The sequence below is a fragment of the Alligator sinensis genome, unplaced genomic scaffold, assembly GCF_000455745.1.
Source record: "Alligator sinensis unplaced genomic scaffold, ASM45574v1 scaffold840_1, whole genome shotgun sequence".
In the NCBI taxonomy this organism is placed as follows: Eukaryota; Metazoa; Chordata; order Crocodylia; family Alligatoridae; genus Alligator; species Alligator sinensis.
The window spans coordinates 140,108-159,085 of record NW_005842643.1 but is presented as its reverse complement, the minus strand read 5'-3'; the positions used below and the strand labels follow the sequence as shown (position 1 = coordinate 159,085).

At 42.9% G+C, this 18,978-nt stretch overlaps 1 protein-coding gene across 1 annotated transcript in view; it reads left to right on the top strand.

Moving 5' to 3' along the window:
- The window catches only part of UMODL1 (uromodulin like 1), a 96,618-nt gene that overhangs the window by 15,068 nt on the left and 62,572 nt on the right, over window positions 1–18,978 (top strand). The window contains exons 2-4 of the mRNA XM_025215422.1: window positions 5,277–5,519; window positions 14,908–15,069; window positions 15,543–15,658. Coding sequence (XP_025071207.1) covers window positions 5,277–5,519; window positions 14,908–15,069; window positions 15,543–15,658 — 521 coding nt within the window. The remainder of the gene's footprint in view (window positions 1–5,276; window positions 5,520–14,907; window positions 15,070–15,542; window positions 15,659–18,978) is intronic.

Genomic DNA, 18,978 nt, shown 5'->3' with positions numbered 1-18,978 from the left:
GACAAGAAATGCAAAACCTGCCAACACATCTCCACCACCTCCACTATTACTACACCCCACAACAGAGCCATCAGCATCCCAGGATCTTACAGCTGCACCTCCAAGAATGTAGTATACCTCATCCAATGTACCAAATGCCTTGATGGAAGATATGTAGGAGAGACCAGACAACAACTGCGCACCAGAATGAATGCACACCGGAAATCCATCAAAGACAGAAACACCCAATTACCGGTGGGGGCACATTTCTCACAGGAGGGCCACTCTCTCTCCAATCTCTCAGTCCTGATCCTCAAGGGAAACTTACACAACACTTCCCAGAGATGAGCCTATGAGCTCCATTTCATCAACCTGCTGGATACTAGAAATCATGGACTAAACATAGACATTGGATTTTTGATACATTATAATCTGCCTGACATCTGACTCACCAGCCCAGCCCAGCCCCTGGCTTCTTTACTTTTCATTCCATCCAGGAAGAGCACACACCAACTGCTGAAGCTTCCTTAGCCTGACGAAGGGTTTTTGAACCCGAAAGCTTGCTTAATAACTATTCTCCAACCATTTGGGTTGGTCTAATAAAAGATATCAAATTCACCCAAGGAACCTTGTATACCTAGTTCTAGACACATACCTTCAAAAGATCTGAGCCCACACCTCCTGCAGAAGTCCCTGAACCCCACAAGGCTTTACCTCTCTTGATGAACCTTCCACTGAACAAAAAATAATTCAACACTTACTAGGTATGAGAGTGCAAGAGCATCTGCAAGGAGTGTGACTTTTGTAGCCTCGCATTTATGGCACATACTGAGAGGTGGGCTGGAAAGGACGAAGAATCCTGTGCTCTGGTCTCTGCTCCCCAGATTAATGTCTGTATTTGAAATAAAGCAGACAAAAGATGGAAACAGTCCCTGGAGGAGGAACCAGAACCCAGGATTATCTTTTACCAGCAAATGAGTGCCCTAAACTATGAACCTTCTTGCTGGCCCCATGTATGATGAGTCTTTTGATGGCTGTCTGATCAGCATGCAAATTGTTCTGCATATCACTTGTGCCTAACTCCCTAGCACAGTAGGAAGAGCCTGGGTACCTAATACAAGGTTCTGGATTTGACTGTGAGGACCAGGTGCCTTGAAGTTAGGCACTGTGTTGTCTAGCTTGGAGATGCCTAAATGAATTGCTCACAGACACACAGGAGGAACTGTCTTGAGGCCCAGCCCAGTCCTTTATTCACAGGATCATCCATCCTTTCTCTTGTCTTATCACAATGCTTTTCATCAATTGATGGACATAATTGTCCCCAGTTTGTAGGTGGAGGGAAAACATACGGGGACTTACCAAAAGCAAAATGGGAGATTAATGGCAGTAACAGGAAAAGAACCCAGGTGTCCTAACTCCCAGTTCAGTGCCTTATCTCCTCTAGACAACAGAGTGCTCAAGGCAGAACCTGGAGGCGGGTACAAAAATGACTTCATGGTAGATTCACACTGGGCTCATGTAACAGCTCAGCCTTAGTCAGCTAAGCAACCTAGAGTAACCTCAGAATTGTTCTAAGTTACAGCAGATACAATGGCCCTTGGGGACTGAAATGGCAGCTGGGGAAGGCTTAAGCATGGCAGCTTAAGGTACACCCAAGGTACTGACATTCACGTCTCAGAAAGGTTGACTGAAGGCCAGTTAGAAATTTGATTCAAATATGGTTTTCTCATCAGTTTTCTAAGCATGTTACCAGGAATAAAGAAGGTCCTTTATACTGCTCAGAGACTTTGACTGTCAAGATGGACCTCATTTTAGTTCTTCCATCTGAAGGCAGTATTATTCCCTGCAGTGTACTGCAGCATACTGTCAGTGCTTTGTCTTAGGCTCTCTGTATGCTGAATGCATTTTCCTGTTTGAATAATTTTATGTCAGTCATGTTTAAATTATGGCTGCTAAGTTTTGTTTAAATGAGGAGAAAATGTTTCTTGAATGTTCTCAGTGATTTTATCACCTTGACAATTCAATTTTTAACTTCTCTGTTGTCATGTTCAAAGGGGAATCGTACATCTGTGGGCAGATCTTCTGCTAGAGGCAGTCCAGATCTCCCCACTGAATTTGGAGGGGTTATACTGACTAAGATCATGTCGTTCTTTAAAAACGTGCCCACCCAAATTTCAGTGACATATCTATAAGGTTTTGACTGTTTATACATTTTTGTGAGTATATTTCCTGATGGGAATTTGAAATTCCTGAGTCCTTACCAGTGGGAGGGCAGACCTTTTGGGCAGGCGTGCCACAAATTAGCGTGCTGGGTTTTTGGTTGTAGCCGTGTTGGTCTAAGGACATAGGCAGGCAAGGTTCTTTGAGTAGATGTGATATCTCTTATTAGACCAACTGAGTAGTTGGGAAAAAAGTTCTTAGCAAGCCTTCAGGCGCAGTCACCCTTCTTCAGGCACAGGGAGTCTCTGCTGGTCTGAGACTCCAAGGAATGAGAGAAACAAAAAGTATGGTAGGAGGTCAATGAGAATGTAAATAGGCAGAAATTAGGAAGAGAAAAGGTAAAGCAGGGAAGGGACGGGTGAAGAAAGCAGGGGAAAAACAAGGCCCAAGGGACACATTACAGAAAAGAGGCTGTCTGTGAAAAAGAAAATAGTTGGAGATCAGCAAACTTATTTTTTCACAGACAGCCTCTTTTCTACCTTGTATTCTAGCACTGTAATGTGTCCCTTTGACCTCCCCCCCCAACTTTCTCCCTCTCCCTTACCTGCTTTACCTTTTGTCTTTCTAATTTCTGGCTACAGTAAAATCTGTTATCCAGCATCCCTGGAGTAAGGGGATTGCCAGTTACGTAAAAACGCTGGTTATCTGAAATAACCTGGCAGGGTTTTCAAATAACATGGAGCTGGTGGGAGGGAGGTGTGGCATGCAAGCTTTCCCCCACTCCACCCCTGCATCCAGCCGGTGGAACGGGAGAGTGGGGGTGGCAGCTGCATGCAGAGCAGCGGCAGCACAGGGTGGTGGGTGGCAGTGAAAACCGCTGCGTGTGAGCTTCCCGCCCTTCACCCCCCATGTCCAGTTGGCCGAGCGGCTGGAAACTCTGGTTAATGGAGTATTTTGGTTGGTTAAGTACTGGACAGCAAGAGATTTTACTGTATTTACATTCTCACTGACATCCTGCCACACTTTTAGCTTCTCTCCCTGTGCCTCAAGAAGGGTGACTGCACCTGAAAGCTTGCTAAGAACTTTTTTTCCAACTTCTCGGTCTAATAAAAGATATCATATCTACTCAGAGAACCTTGCCTACAAATTAGCATTGCACTCTCCCTGAGGGCCACTCTGATCCCTTTCCCCAATCTTATCTGATGCCCTGTTTTCTGGTCCCTGTCGTATCTGCTGCTGTTCTGCCTCCCTATCCCCTCCCTAATCTGCTGCATGCCACACATGAATCCTGCCCAGGCTGCTGTGGTGCTTTTGCTGCAGGTTACCTACTAACAGTTGTTTTTATTTTTTTTTATATTGAATCAAGTTACACTTTTCTTTTCTCCTTTGGTTCATTTATACTGAAAATGTTTTGACTGTATGCTTATATTGTTCATCATAGTAGCTCTATTTTCTCTCTTTGACTGACCACAGCTCCCAAGAACTCTAAAAGATGAAAAGTCTTACTTCCCCTCTATTAATTTTAGAGTCTGTCATATTTTTTGCTGTGTCTGAATTTCAGCTAGCATAGACACATTTATCTTTTCCCATAGTATTCCCATATGGGAGTAGTGACAGCTGCCCTATCCCAATTTTATAAAATATCTAGAAGAAATTATATTATGTTATGTACATTTCAATGACATTCTGGACTATTTATTTTTTAATGCTTCCTCCCTTGATACTTTTTGTTTTGATAATTGAGATTTTTAGACACATAAATCATTTCAGTTTAAAATCAAAGGAAATATATTAACTTATTTCCTTGTAACTGAAACAAGCCTGCTGAAAATAGTCTGGACAATAACTTTTATCCTTACCAAGGCTGTAATCCTTCCAGCATTCTTAAGTGTCACAACTTTACACATTACTAGCTCAAAAGAGTTCATGTACATTAAATATCTACATGAGACTTTTCAGGATTGGGATCTAAAATGTATAATTTTGTATAAAATGACCTGTAATAACTGATATTTCCTTCATATCTCATCCCATAACAGACTATATCTAAGCATCACCTCTAAGCCAAAACTCTTTTCTCTCAAGTTACCTATTCCTCTAATTGACAGCAATATTTTGGACTGTATTGTTATGGAAAACTTATGACAACCTTTAATCTTCCTTCATTTGGGTCCCTCTCCCACTGCGCTACATCTGCAACTCCCAACTTGCATGTATTCTAGCTCACCCCTGAAGCTTTCCATTCACAGCAATGAAGATTTTGCCAGGGCCTCAGCAGCAGTGAACTGAAGCTTAATTTAGCATGTGCCTTCATGAAGCTCAGTTCCTCCAGCTGATTTAAAGTCTAGAAAGACACCGAGTCAGATTTCTGGCCTCAGTGTAAGCTCACATAGTTTCATTGAAGTGAGTGGAACTCTGCCAATTTAGAGCAGCTGAGGGCTTGATCTGTAGGATTTACCCTGATTATCTATTAAAAATGTAGAATGGTGAAGCAGAAGCTCCGATAACACATTCCTCGGGGAATCCTTGTTGGATACCTGAATGTACTTTCTAAATGTTGTGTGATTACTATACTTAGATCTTGTGTACTCTGTTAAAAGCTATTGTGAAGGCATTTAAAATAAGACTGGATGAAGTCCACAGGAGAATACTGCATTGAAAGCAGGTGACTGAAAAACACTATGCTTATCTCATCCCTGATTTCCTTGTCTGTAATCATTGCAAATACTCTGTCTTTTCCCTCAGAGAATCCTGGAAGTTGCAAGTCCATTAACTCATGTGTACACTTAAGACTATTTTTGTTAGTTTTTATTCGGAGTCTGTTCCAGGCAAGTTGCCATTTTTTGCCCCAAAGCCCAAAACTATCTGGTCTATCTGGAATTGATCACAATCTGCATTGCTTTTACTGACCGAACTGACTGATGCTATTAAGTGACGTTAACAAACATTATCAACTTGCTCTTCTACCTGGCTGCTCCAGTAATAGTACTTCTCCTATTAGCCTTTCTGATAACCATCCATCTTTTCTGGTTCTTTTATCCTATATCTTAATTGAGTTTTGTATCCAGACACTGAAGAAACTCATTTTACGATACTAGAAGCTAACACTAATGCTTTTTTCCCCCATTTTTTTCTAGATAAAGGTCTTTCCTTGCTAGGCTATCATCTATGCAACTATAGTGTGACCAAAAATGTCTTTAAAATGGTTGCCTATCAAAAGTCATATGAGAAAAACACCTTATGTGGAGGATGGATTCCATGGATGGTTTGTCCCAAAACTTACCACAAAACTAAGTATCGTACTATTGAAGTCCCTGAGACTGTGAATCTTACAGATTGCTGTGAAGGTTATGAGCAAGTTGGACTCTACTGTACTTTATGTAAGTATTAGTCAGATCAACTGCTTAAATCAATGGTCCTTTTCATAGGTGATTCACTGTAGATGGTGACTCAAGAAATTAAGTTTTTGTAAGTGCATGTCTGTCTGCTGAAGGCAGTGAGTTTGCAAAAGTCAGTGGTACATCTACCCCAAAATGTCTCTTGTGGATTGAAAAGGCACGTTTTATAATGCATTCTCATACTTCAATTTATGTAACAGATTCAGTGGACAAGCAACATTCTAAATGAGTTTGGATAATGCATTACCTTGTCATTCTTACAGCTGATCTTTGCATGGCAGGATTAAGGCACATTTGGAAGATAGCATAGAGTCTACTGTATAGTCACTGTATGTAGTCTGGAGATGACTTCGTTTTACAAGCTTATTGTTAAGTGCTGCCAAGAACGCAACAGCTTCATTTAATAAGGTTTACTATTAACATAATCTTCAGTTTGGCGTCATGCTGGGACAGCCAGCCCACACAAATTTTGCTTTGGACTTTTGCGATTTAAAAATTACTTCCCAATTTCACATTGCAACTACATCTGCTCTAATTTTCTCATGACTCTTTTTACTTTGCATATTTACTTCATTACTCCCAGGTTTGCTTGAAAGGTTGGGAAATGTAGGTCTAACTTTTGAATTTGTAGTAAAACTCCAAAATGGGAACGACCTTGCTGCTGCTGCTGTTGTGGTAAACATTTTGTTTAGGGCTGGTTTTGGTACAAAAGGTGGGATGGACATTTAGGGTCAGATTCCATTCCACCTGTTAGGCACATAAGTGGATTGAGGTGCCTACATTTATTTTGCCCTACTTGAAAAACTGTGGGGGCACCTACACGAGATGCTTACTGTGGAGTTGCCTAATTAGCTCCATAGTAAAGCGTCTCCATTTACACATGCGGCAGTATTAGGCAAGAGTAAACTAATTAACTCTGCCATAGATTAGTACTGCCTGATACTAGTAACTATAACAGAGGAGTTATTTAATCTGCTCCAATGCATGTGTTGATGGTGACCAGGGCTGGATGGGGTATGAGAGTGCTAGCCCCACAATGGAGCACCCTTGTGCACCAGCCAACCCGTCTGCAGCATGTTGAGCTAGGGTGGAACAGTTCTGGACTGGCAGGCTGACTCCCACATCCCCCTGCCAGCCGAGACAGAGCAGCTGTGGTCCTGGATGCATGTGTAAACACTGTGTCTGGGAGCAATAAACTCCAGTGAGAACTGTGCTGGATGTTATTGCATTGCATTAATATTCAAATGTAAATGTGCCCGGTTAGTACAAAAAATAGATGGGCTCCCTTCCTCCTCCTCCTTGCTGCTTTTCTGTGATTTAATTCTGAGGGTAAGATGACAATGTATATATGGAAGTAGGTGCATTAATGGATTTTCAGGGACTTGAACAGAGTGGAATAGAATCACACTTAGCCCCCATGCCCACTTAGGTTCCCAGTAAGTAGAATACAATCTGGCCCTTACTCTGAGTATTTTGGGTAATCTTTAGTTAAGAATGGCCTTAACTACACTGAAATAAATCACTTAAGTATCCACTATGCTTAACATTATCATAAAAGATGATTCAGGTTTTTCTGGTGCAACTTTCTTTTGTAGATAAGCCCTTATACTCCAAAAGCACTTACATACATTTAAAAATCCAAGCACTCTTTGTCATCTATTACTTATTAAATCACTCTTTAGAAATGGAAGATTTCCACTGGATTGACTGGAACATAAGAAGGGTCTCTATCTTTATCTTATGTCTTCCTTAAAACCATCTGCTAGGAAAAAACAAAACATAGTTAGAAATAATTCCTGCCCTGGTTTTATTGATCCATGCAACTCATGTTGGCTGACACAGCGTAAATCAATGCAGAACTGGGCCCACAGAAGCCAATATTTCCACGAAGTATCTTCAAGCTGTCAGAAAATTGCTATCAATTATACAACATTTCTGGAAGGAAGGTAGATGGAAAACTACTATGGATCAAAACCTTCTCAAGATTTGCTTCTAGGGAGATGCCTGTTTAAATAACTGGAGCTGGGGAGTGGGAAGGGAGTTGTTTATTTATGTTACACAAATTAAGAAAATTCATTATTTTTACAGAGTAACTAGTGATTTTTTTGGATACCTCAGTTTTGGTGTTCCTGACTTTAACCACTGTTATGATTGTAATTTTCATAGGGTGGGTGTTCAGGCCTTAGTCTAGCATCGTCACACCACTAATATACTTACCTGTTCTGGACATGTTTGTCAATGGTATGTCATAGTTATTTTAGATGATTTTCCTTTGAAGAAAATTACCTTTCAGTCATAAATGAATTTACATATTTTGCAGGTGATTTCTGGTTTTGGATTATTCAGGCACTTTATTTTGCTTCTCAGAGTATTAGTCATAACTTCTATGAATGGTAATGCACTGTCTAGACACAATCTTAAATAAATGATGAAAGGAGGAAATTGGAACTACTGGAATTACTGCACTACATTCCATTAAAGTATTTGTGTTTTCTTCCTGGTGTTATCCACAGTGACCTTTTCTGTGTTGGAATAAGAGTAGAATGATCTGTATAGTCTTTGTGCACATCTTCCTGCTAATTTTTCCACCTTCCCTTTTCAGAAACAATAATTTACCTTTGCCTCTGTGTTTTTTCTGTTTCTTTGTTTATCATTTGGGGAGCCAGCATAAGCATGTGACTGCTATAATTTCTACAGTAGCTCCTTCTAGTATTAATCCTAGTATTATGATAATAGCATGCCTAACCACCCACCCATACCTTAAAAGAACAATATTAATGTTGTAAAGTCAAGCATTTTAAAGTTAGGAAGGGCCAGAATTAAGTTGCTGTGTACATATGAGTTTAGATGCAGTCTTTATTTACACAATCATGTACAATCTTTCTCACAAGGCTCTTTCCTAGTTCAGTGCACAGAATGGACAGTGCTGACATGAGTTCAGTATTCTATATTTTGTTCTATCCACATTGTTCAGTGTGTGAGTCCATGTTTCTGTAGACAGTATGATTATTTCTCAATGAACTTTTCTATACTCCTATCATTAGAGTATATGGGAGTTTCATAAACATTAATTAATATCTTTACAAAAGCTGTGTATGGCAAAAGGTGGTGCTATCCCTATTTAACAGATGAGGAAACTGAAGTACAGAGAGATTAGTCAAAAGAATTCACAGATTGTAGGAGCTCAGTTTGAAACAGCTGAGACCTGTTTTTTTTCCAGAGTAATTATTTTTTTTATGGCATTGCGTGTTCTAAAGCACAGCTTTCAATGGGTGCATGTAGATGAAACTGGGGTTTACTTCACCCTAAATTGAAGTGGGTGGTTTTTAAAAACACCGCTTTAATTTGGGGAAAAGTAAACCCCCGTGTCATGTACACCCATGTCTTACCTGCCTCTCTGGCATTGGGGAGGGGAGGGTGAGTTGCCGGTGGGCGCAGCAGTCCCTGGGCTGCGGGGGTGGGGGCTGGTGCTTCACTCCGTGATAGTGTCCCCCCACTGGCAGCTGCTGCCTGCAGGCACCCAGCTCAGTTTCACTTCAGTTTCACTTTAGTACTCAGTACTGTTGCAAGTCAGGCACCAAAAAACTGTGTGTGCAATTGGTAATTACCTTTGAAAAGTGTGGGTGAAGTCACTTTCCCAGCATTGTACAGCAAATCTTTCTAGCAGGAAAAGATGGGATCCAATTCTCTAGGGTGGTATTTAGCTGCTTTGACCATGAGACACCATGCTTTCTCTTCCTGCAGTTCCTTGCTTCATTTGTTACATACCTTCCAACTTCCTCAACAAAGGAAGCAGGAGACCTGCTGACAATAGTCTCCTTCACTAGATAACTATAGTTTATTCCCAGAATGGGGAAAAAAATGTGTTCATGTAATTAAAGACTGCATCACAGCCCAGCCAGTCTTAATTCGCTAATCTCATAGATTTCATAGACATTAGGGCTGGAAGGGACCTCGGAAGATCATCGAGTCCAGCCCCCTGCCCAAAGGGCAGGAAGTCAGCTGGGGTCATAGGATCCCAGCAAGATAAGCATCCAGTTTCATCTTGAAGGTGTTCAATGAAGGCGCTTGAACCACCTCCGGTGGCAGGCTGTTCCAGACCTTGGGGGCTCGGACAGTAAAGAAATTCTTCCTTATGCCCAGCCTGAAATGATCTTGAAGTAGTTTGTGACCATTCGACCTCGTCATCCCTTGGGGCGCTCTGGTGAACAAACGTTCCCCCAGATGCTGGTGGTCACCCCTGATAAACTTGTAGGTGGCCATCAGATCACCCCTGAGCCTGCGCTTTTCCAGGCTAAAGAGCCCCAGGGCTCTCAGCCTGTCATCGTAGGGTCTGCTTCCCTGACCTCTGATCATGCGCGTGGCTCTTCTCTGCTTTACTAGCCGCAGCATCGCATTGTAGGCTCATGTTCATCTTGTGGTCAATGATGACCCCCAAGTCTCTTTCTTCCATAGTGCTAGCCAACATAGCACTGCCGAGCCTATAAGGATGCTGTGGGTTTTTTTTCCCCAAGGTGGAGAACCTTGCATTTATCGGCGTTGAACACCATCAGATTCTCGTCCGCCCACTTGCTGAGCCTGTCCAGGTCAGCCTGGATAACCTGCCTGTCTTCTGGTGTGGATGCTTTGCCCCAAAGTTTGGTGTCATCGGCGAACTTGGCCAGTCCGCTTCTGACTCCAGTGTCCACATCATTAATGAAGATGTTGAACAGTATGGGTCCAAGGACAGAGCCCTGGGGGACCCCACTGGTCACAGGACACCACGATGAGTGACTTCCATCAATTACTACCCTCTGGGTCCGACCCCGGAGCCAATTTTCCAGCCAGTGGATCATGGAGGACCCAAGGCGACAATTGGCCAGTTTCTCCAAGAGGCGATCATGGGACACCAGATCGAAGGCTTTTTTGAAGTCAAGATATATGAAATCAATCTCTTCTCCCTTGTCCAGGTGATAGGTCACCTGGTCATAGAAGGAAATGAGATTGGTCAAGCAAGACCTACCCGCAACAAACCCGTGCTGGCTATCCCTTAAGATGTTGACGTCGGCCAGTCCATTAAGAATGGCCTCTTTAATCTGTTTTGTCTCTTTACCTCTCATCCACACAGTGGCTCCACAACCTGTGTCCCCTAACTTCTAATCATAGTTTTCCTCTCTTCCTACACTTCTGCCCCTGGCAGTTTGTTACAATCTTCTCCCTCTAGTCATACCAGTTTTGGGTCATGTTTCTTCTGCATTCACTTTTGGCACCTTCCTTCTCTATGCTATCTGGGTGCTGGCAGAGAGGTCGCAAAGAGCACAGCATTCAAGGCTCCCAGCTTCCAGTCCTAGTTCCTGGACTCAGCATAGCTCAAAACCAGGGGCAGATCAGGGGGGGGGAGGGCAGTGGTACAAATGTACCCCCACTTTTAGTTGACCATGCTGCAGGAGCAGCAAGGGGGACTTTTTTTAAATCCCCAAAGCAAGTAAGAACCTCCTCTCCCTTCTCTTCCATGATCAGTGGCACACCCCCTCCTCTCGCCTTTCTTGCCCTCCACTTCACCCATGGTGTCAAGGAAGCAGGCGGGGGAAGTTCCAGATCTGCTCCTCCCCACTTCAGCCAGGCTCAGGCAGGGATAGCAGCAGCAGTAGGCAGGTTTCTTCTCTCTGCCTGGTCCCCTCCAGTGTTCCCTGCCAGCCAAGGAGCAAGTCCAGCCTGGCTCCATATACAGTCCATCTGGAGGAGGGCAGGAACAGCTATGGAGCCCACCCCCATCCCAGACCAACTGGGGACAAATGCAGCAGCACTGGGAAGGGCAGGGGGGTAGCGGGGGGCAGTGGGAGAGGGAAAGGGAGGGGAGAGAATGTATAGGAGGAGAAAGAGGGAGAGAAGATTTTTTACCTGTTTGAGGGACCTAAAATCCTTTGCTACTGCTTTTATGACACAGTTTGCCCACCCTGGTAGGGGAGTGGGGTGGGAGCAGGGGGTACATCCACCCTGGCAGCATAGGTCGCTGCCCCCACATCCCCGTTTCTGAAATCCTGTATCCGTCCATGCCCAGGATAGACAGTTTCAGAGAAAGTCCTATACTGCAGCATGCTTTGTGAGGATGGACACTTCTCAGATTTTAGCTACTAAAATCTATACAGTTTCTAGTAAGCATGTTTGAACAGAGATATTTCAAGAGCTTATAACTGGCTACATTCAGTAGATTTTTCAGAGGAATGACAAAAGGTCATGGCTACCTGGCATAAAGGCCATCCCGCTGCCAAATTTCAGCTCCCTGTTTTGAAGCACAGGGGAACCAGAGCTTTACAAAGAGAAGGTCCAGAATATTTGATCATGAGCTGAAACATCGTAGTTGACACTTTTCCTTCCAGGAAAATGTGGCTTAAGGCAAATGCCTGGTATGGAAAATTTCAGTCCAAGCAAATTAGTTTTTGTAAAGTTATAAGCAACTGAAGACAGAGTTTTATAATGGGGAAATGTCAGATAACCTTGATAATAGCCAGTGCCCCCAGCCTCTCCTATATACCACTCTGTTAGTTCACTTGTCTGTCCCTTTGGCAATTGCAGTACTTCTGCCCTCTGCCAGGCCAGGCCCTCAAACAGTCTCAGGGCAGAGGTGCAAAGGGAAATCTTGGTGAAAGCTGGGCATTCTTGATCTAGCTAAAAGAGGTTATTGTTGAGTTAATTGTGTCCCTTAGCATCTGCCTCCCAGGGGATTCTTCCTGAGCCTACTGCCTAACTGGAAATTGTGGCTGCCATACGCAGTAACCTTATAACTAAGTTCTTGGTTGCTAGGCAATGGGTTCCTCATTTCTAGTTCTCTAACTTTATACGCAGAATGAAGGAAAAAGGATTATGCTTTATTCTTCTGACAGATGAACCAACAGTGTTCATTGGTTTGCTCCTCAGTGCTATGGCTGCCTGGCAGATGGCTTAGTTCTGGGTGACTGTTCTCATGATAATTGAAGCAGAGGGAATAAATTGACTTTAGAAGTGCCTCTGATATGATTAGACAGACATGTGATGTGAATCTGTCTTTGTTGCTGTGCTGATGTAAACATGATGTTCTTTAGATTCTAGATTAATGGCTAGTATGTCTCTCAGCCAGGACTCAAGTGAGTTCCCAGCGCTCCCGCTGTTTTCTGAGATTGCATGTGAGACATTAATTGTTTGTGCCACAGTTACACATGCTATAAAAAGAGCTGGGTAAAAAAGCTGTATTGAACATCAAACCCAGTTAAACAGAGTTTGGGATACAGGTTTTGATGCACTTATAAATCCGACTCTTGTTCACAGAAAGTTAGTTAGTGAAAGTAAATTTGAAGTCGTCTGTACAATTGGCAATGTTTGTATCACAGCAGCACATACAAGCCCCAGCTGACACTGGGGGGCCTATTGTGCTGGTCTGTGGTCAAACACCTAGTGAGAGCCAGTCCCTACATCAAAGAACTTGCAATCCAGACAGATAAGATTGGAAACAGAGAGAGAAAAGCCACGGTTTTACAGAAGGGGGCTGAGAAGAGAGATTAAGTGACTTGCCCAAGGACAGCCTGTGGCAGAGCTGGAAGCTGGTTTTGTCCCAGTAGAGTGCCTTAAACATAATATCTGTCAGGGAGCAGGAAGCTGGGGTTCACCACTGAGATTCACCATTGTTGAAGGTTAACTTCCAACTGAATTTTCAGGGTTTGTTTTCCTTCTGGCCTCAATGGAACAAATTCCAGAAATGAAGCCCCCAAATCCTTTGCAAAATAAACCTTGGAGGCTGCAAATAGCTCTGCTTGAACACACATTTTTATGCATATAAAGAGCAAAATAGAGTTAAGAAAAACTTTTCTGAAATATTTTGGACCCCAAACTTCAGTTTGCATGCCCATTATTTAGACTGCAGCTGCATTAGCAGCAATTGAACATGCAAATGTTCCTTTAGGAGTCTAAACAGATGATTTCTCTATGGAATTAGTATGACTGTTGTGTGTCCAGTTGCAGAAACTGTACTGCAAACTATGCATGTTTAACTTTCTTGTGTGGTGGACACACTGGGGATTGCAGAGACAGTTCCAGAGCTAAAAGCAAGATCCTGCTATAACTTGAGATAAAAAACCAAAACTGTAATAGACTTGTGTCCTCTAGAGATAAGCAAAGCATGTCTGTGCACTTGGAATACACAGTTGCTAGCAGATTACATATGCTTACTTTAAATCTTGATGGATAAAGATCATTTGACTGTTTAAGGAGTATGTTTAGCTGGAGCACAAAGTCTCAACTTTAATATTGTCATCCACTTTGCAGAAACATCAGATTCACTTGTAATCAGCACTCTGGGAAATTGAAGACCATGAAAATTAGCAGTGCTTCTTGAATTCTGTGAAGACTGGGTTGTGATAAGTGCATTTTTTCATACATTGAACATCTTTGGTTCCAGTCACAGGAATCACTTTAATTTTTCTCCTTGCTGATGTTAATTGTGCAGTTAGTAGACTGGAACTTTGTGATATGAAAAAATACTGGGGATAAAATGAATAGAAAAGCCTAGAGAGATCTATCTAAACACATTATGTGGAAGGGTTATATTTGTGTTATATTTGATGGATTTATTGAAGGAAAGTTTATACGAACATGATCTGTATTACACAATACTCTTTTGGTCTTTCTCAGATTGAGAATAACTAGTGAGATGTCCAATAACGGAAAATCACTTATTGGTATGCCTCCAGGAAAGTTGTTTAAATTTTATTTAGGAAGTGGTAATGCTTCTCCTTAGCTACCCTCTGTGTTGGGTAGTCTCTTTCAGGATAACAACCTCACAGAACTCCTTGAAATCAAATGGAGGCTGTCAGATTAAAAATCATGAGTTTAAATCTGCTCTCCCTTTCCTTATGTGTGTAGAATGAGTGTGACTGAGAGTGCTGTTTACCCTTTTAAAAAACCAACACATTTATATCTTTGTGTAACATGATAATTTAAGATTTCTGAAAGTGTTATGGGGCAAACCTCAACATTCTCTCTTTTTTTTTCTCTTTCAAATGGAGCTGGTCAAAATATAGGAAAATTATTTCAGGACAATTTAAAATGTACTGCTGTTTTGCAGAGCTTGAAAATGTGTCCCTCTTTTATATCTTGAAATTAAAATGTACTTATGGAGACCACATTTATCAAGTTAAATTTTCAATAAGAATATCATAAACATCATAAAAAATGTATCATGTCAACAATTGTCTAAGGAAAAACTGATTGTAAGTTAGTTTTTTTTCTTCCCATAACATCACAACACCTCATTTAGGAGCAGGTGTCTGCCATAAACTGAATATCCCAGTGTTAGGGGAAAGAAAAATCACAGACAATTTAATCTCTCTTTCTTCCTCTCTCTTTCTTTTTAAAACAGCCCTAAATAGATCCAGTGAATTTGCCTCAAGGCCTGGTATTTGTCCAAAGGAAGATATGGAAACATCAAATTATTCATGCACATTTGACACCGACTGTCCAGGACTTAAAAAATGCTGCAACTCATCCATAGGAGCAGGCTGTGTTACTCCTTTACCAGGCGGTATGTTATCTACACGTTCTTACCCCTGCTCCTAGCTCCACCCAAAGAAATAAGCCATAATTTTTTCTGCTGAAGATGAAGATAAATAGAGCAACTGTTAATCTGTTCTTTCACAGCATCTGATGAAGTGAACTTAAGTTCACAAAGCCTTGTGCTCTCTATATATCTTATTTAGTTAATCGACAAGATGCATATCTTTCCTGCCTTCTGCTTGACTTCAGACTAACATGAGTAACTACCCTCATCTTTATAAAATAAGAAGATTAATCAATTCAAGGATGATCAATTTTAGTAGTTGGCCTTGTGAGTCCCTTGCAACAAGATTTTAGGTTATAGTATACCTTTTTAGTATACCTTTATCCTAAAATCCTTCTCCTTGTTTGAGCCACAACTCACTGCTGTTTCTAAGAATTTTGCTATTTGCCCTGAATAAGACCCAAATTATTTGTTGTTTTAAATGTGTTCAATTACAGAGAGGAACCTAAGAAAATACTGGTTTAATGCATCAGTCCTTGTGAAAATGGATTTTAATGAATTACACAGAATAGATCCAAGACTTTTGAATCATTCACGCCTTCTGCATGCCCTGGTATGTACTAATTCAAAAGTTCTTATGTTTCTCATATGATATCAGGGATGCTCAAATACCAGGATAAACTAGGCATGCCAAAATGAAAGAGAGCTTGTGGTCCTTTGTGCTGATCAGGACCTTATTATGCAGCTGCTCCACTGTGCCCTTCTGAGATACAGAAGGTAGGGGAATTGTGCAACATATTCCAAGCAGGTGAATGCAAGATTCATTCTTGATTATTTCAGTTTCACATTTATCTCAATTTGACATTTATCAAGACTTTGGCTAAAGGAATCTAAAGTTCATAGACTTGAAGTTATCATCTTTTTTCTATTCCAGTTATGCTTTGGCTGACTCTAAGCCCTGGCTAAGTCTTGGCTTCAAAACACACAATTTAGTTGCGATTTGTAGAGTTCTAGAGTGTGGATGTTTTTAAATTTGGAGTCTTGGGGCTCTTGTACATGTGATGGTTGTCACAACGTACACATGACAAAAATGTCATTTGTGTGGCTTAATGGCATCACTTTACATGCCTGCCAGTTTTGGGAGGTTTAGATGAGTTTGCATTATTGCAAACTAAACTACATCCAAATATAGTTTAGTTTGCAATGTTACAAATTGCAACAATGCAGCTGTCAGCTTGCTTCCTGACTGTGGGAGCAGCAGAAAGGTTCCATAGAAAAAAAGGATCTGGCCCCTCACTGTCTCTGCCTTCAGCAGGTACCTGCTGACAAGGGGCCTGATCCTTTTTTTTTTTTTTGTGGAGTCTGCCCACCTTTCCCACCGTCAGGGAGCAAGCTGCCAGCAGGATGAGCAGCCCCTGAGCTGCGGGGGGTCCAATCCTTCCCTCCATGCTGGCAGCACCCCCTCAGGGCCACCCGGGTAGGCTGCTACTGGGCCAAGTGCTGCCCCAGTTTAGAGGCAGCACCCGACCTGATCCAACTGTTCCCCAAGCCTGCCCGCTTGAAGTCCACTGGGCACTGCTTCCCGGGTGGGCTAGGGGCAGAGTTAGATCATGCCAGGTGCTGCCTCCTACCTGAGGCAGCACCCAGCCTGCTAGCAGCCTGCTTGGGTGGCCCCGGGAGGAAGGACTAGGGCCCACCTATAGCTCAGGGGCTGCTAGGCCCGCTGGCAGATCACCCCTGGGCTGTAGTCAGGTTCCAGCTCCGACCAAAAAAAAAATGATCGGGCTCCTTGCCATAACGTGACAGAAAAATTGAAACAGTGGGTTTCAATTAAAAACCCATTATTTCAATTTAGGAGGCATAGAATAAAACCCTGAGGACTAAACCCCCATCACGTGTACAAATGCCCTGAGTCAAAACCCATTCTAGAGACAAGTTCCAACTGGGAAACTGGGACCTAGATAGAAGATGGATTCTGAATCTCTAAAAGTTTGACTGTTTCAATCCATGACTGTCTTTAGGTCACAGATAATTAATTTTCATTACTACAACAGCTAGTAGTGCTCTGCAAAACAATGAGCTTTGTCACATGCGTGGATGAGGAATGACAATGGTAACTCTGTGTGTAGAGTCATTGGGTCATTAGAACGGTGTAGTATGTAGCTACGAGTGTTTTGACTACGAGTGGCATGAAGTGCTCTAATCAACCAAGTAAAACAAAGCTGGGACAAATACATATATGAAATGCTACCATTTACCGCATACTTGTTGCTCCTTTTTTGATTAAATTAGAATGACTGCACATAGAAAGAATCAACTACTAACAAACATCCAAGTGAGCTAGTGTTAAAAAAAACTGGTCTCTCTAGAGTGTGACATTTTCAAACTTTAAAGTATTTCTACAATAAATATTCTTACCCTATTGAAGAAACAGTCATCCCAAGCTCAGATCAGACTTTTTAGGAGATTCCCAAAAAAGTAAAATTAGTTATTTCTCTTCATTAGTTTTAATTTCTATACTGCCCTCTGCCAGGATCCATCTAAGACCTAAAGGATAAGTAATGAAATACAAGACAACCTCTTCTCTTGATGTTGTCTTTTGGGTGGAGACAGAGGCACTGAATAGTAGAAATCTCAGAGGAAAACCTGTTCTACTAAGATTTTCAGCCCAGTTTATAGACTTAGGGGGCATGTCCACACATGCAAGCATATCTCTTGCAGCAGCTCAAGTAGAAGTAGTGCAAATTTGAGCCGAGGCTTTTTGCCTCAAGCGCACATGCTTGGACATGCACTTTGTTGTGGAGCAAATTGTGCCACTTGGGGCAAAATAACCCTGCCTGGCTCCTCCCGGATCTGTAGCTAGGGGGACCTAGAGCCCGGGACCAGCATCTGTGCTGTCCTCAGCAGTACAGAAAGTTGCCCTGGCAAGTAGCCCAGGGCTACTTGCTCTCAGGAGCTTCTGGGGCCCAGCCAATTGGTACCCGGGGACACTACCCCTTGTGCCAGCTGGACTGCTGAAGCAGTCCTGAGAGTTCCCTGCACCTTGTACCCACTGCAGGGGTCTGGCAGTGGGGCTGCTGCCTGGCTATGACCTGCTGCCACCTGCAACAGCATCCACCACCTTGGACCTGTGTGTAGAGCCATCTGTTCCTCGGGGCCAGCTGCCAGTGGGCTGTGGCAGCAGAGTTGGCCTTTGTGCGGCACTTCTGCCATGTGTGCCCCCTGCCCGGCCATCTGGGCAGCTATCGCCCAGAAGATGTTCTCAGTGTGGTGGCCTGCTTTGAACTGTCAAAGCATGTCCTCCTGGCCCCATTTGTCCAGGAAATCAGCCACAGCCAGCTGAGTCTAAGGTGCCAGCTCTGAACAGGCAGGGTCCTGCCACTGGCCCCCCTAGCAGGAATTCTGGTGTTCCTTATTGGAAAACTGAAAAATCCCTGATAAAAAAATCCCCAAGTCACTCTGTAAAATACCCCAAAATCCATGTTCCTCCACAATTAAAACAAAACACTACTGTAAAGAGAGAGAGAGAGAGTGAGACATAGACAGCGATCAGTTGGGCAATGTTTTATTGATATATCTACAGTGTTAAAAGCAATGTTGAAGCCTACCAGTGTCTCTATCATAATAATAAAGTACTTTACATTAATGTTTCATGAATACTTGAATATATATTTTGCTGCCCTCCCACAGGGGCCACAACCCCCCACACAGGGGCCACGGTCCCCCACACAGGGGTTACAGCCCCCCAACAGAGGCCAAACAGCCCCGCAAGGGCTACCACCCTCTCCTGCAAGGCCCACATGCTCCACCCCAGCCCCCTGATTGCTGCCCCACCTGGCCCCATCCCCTGCCAGCTGCTGTAGCCCCTCCAATGGCTGGCCCACCCCACCTCACCCCCCAACCTGCACCCCCCGGCTCCCCTGAATGCCCCTT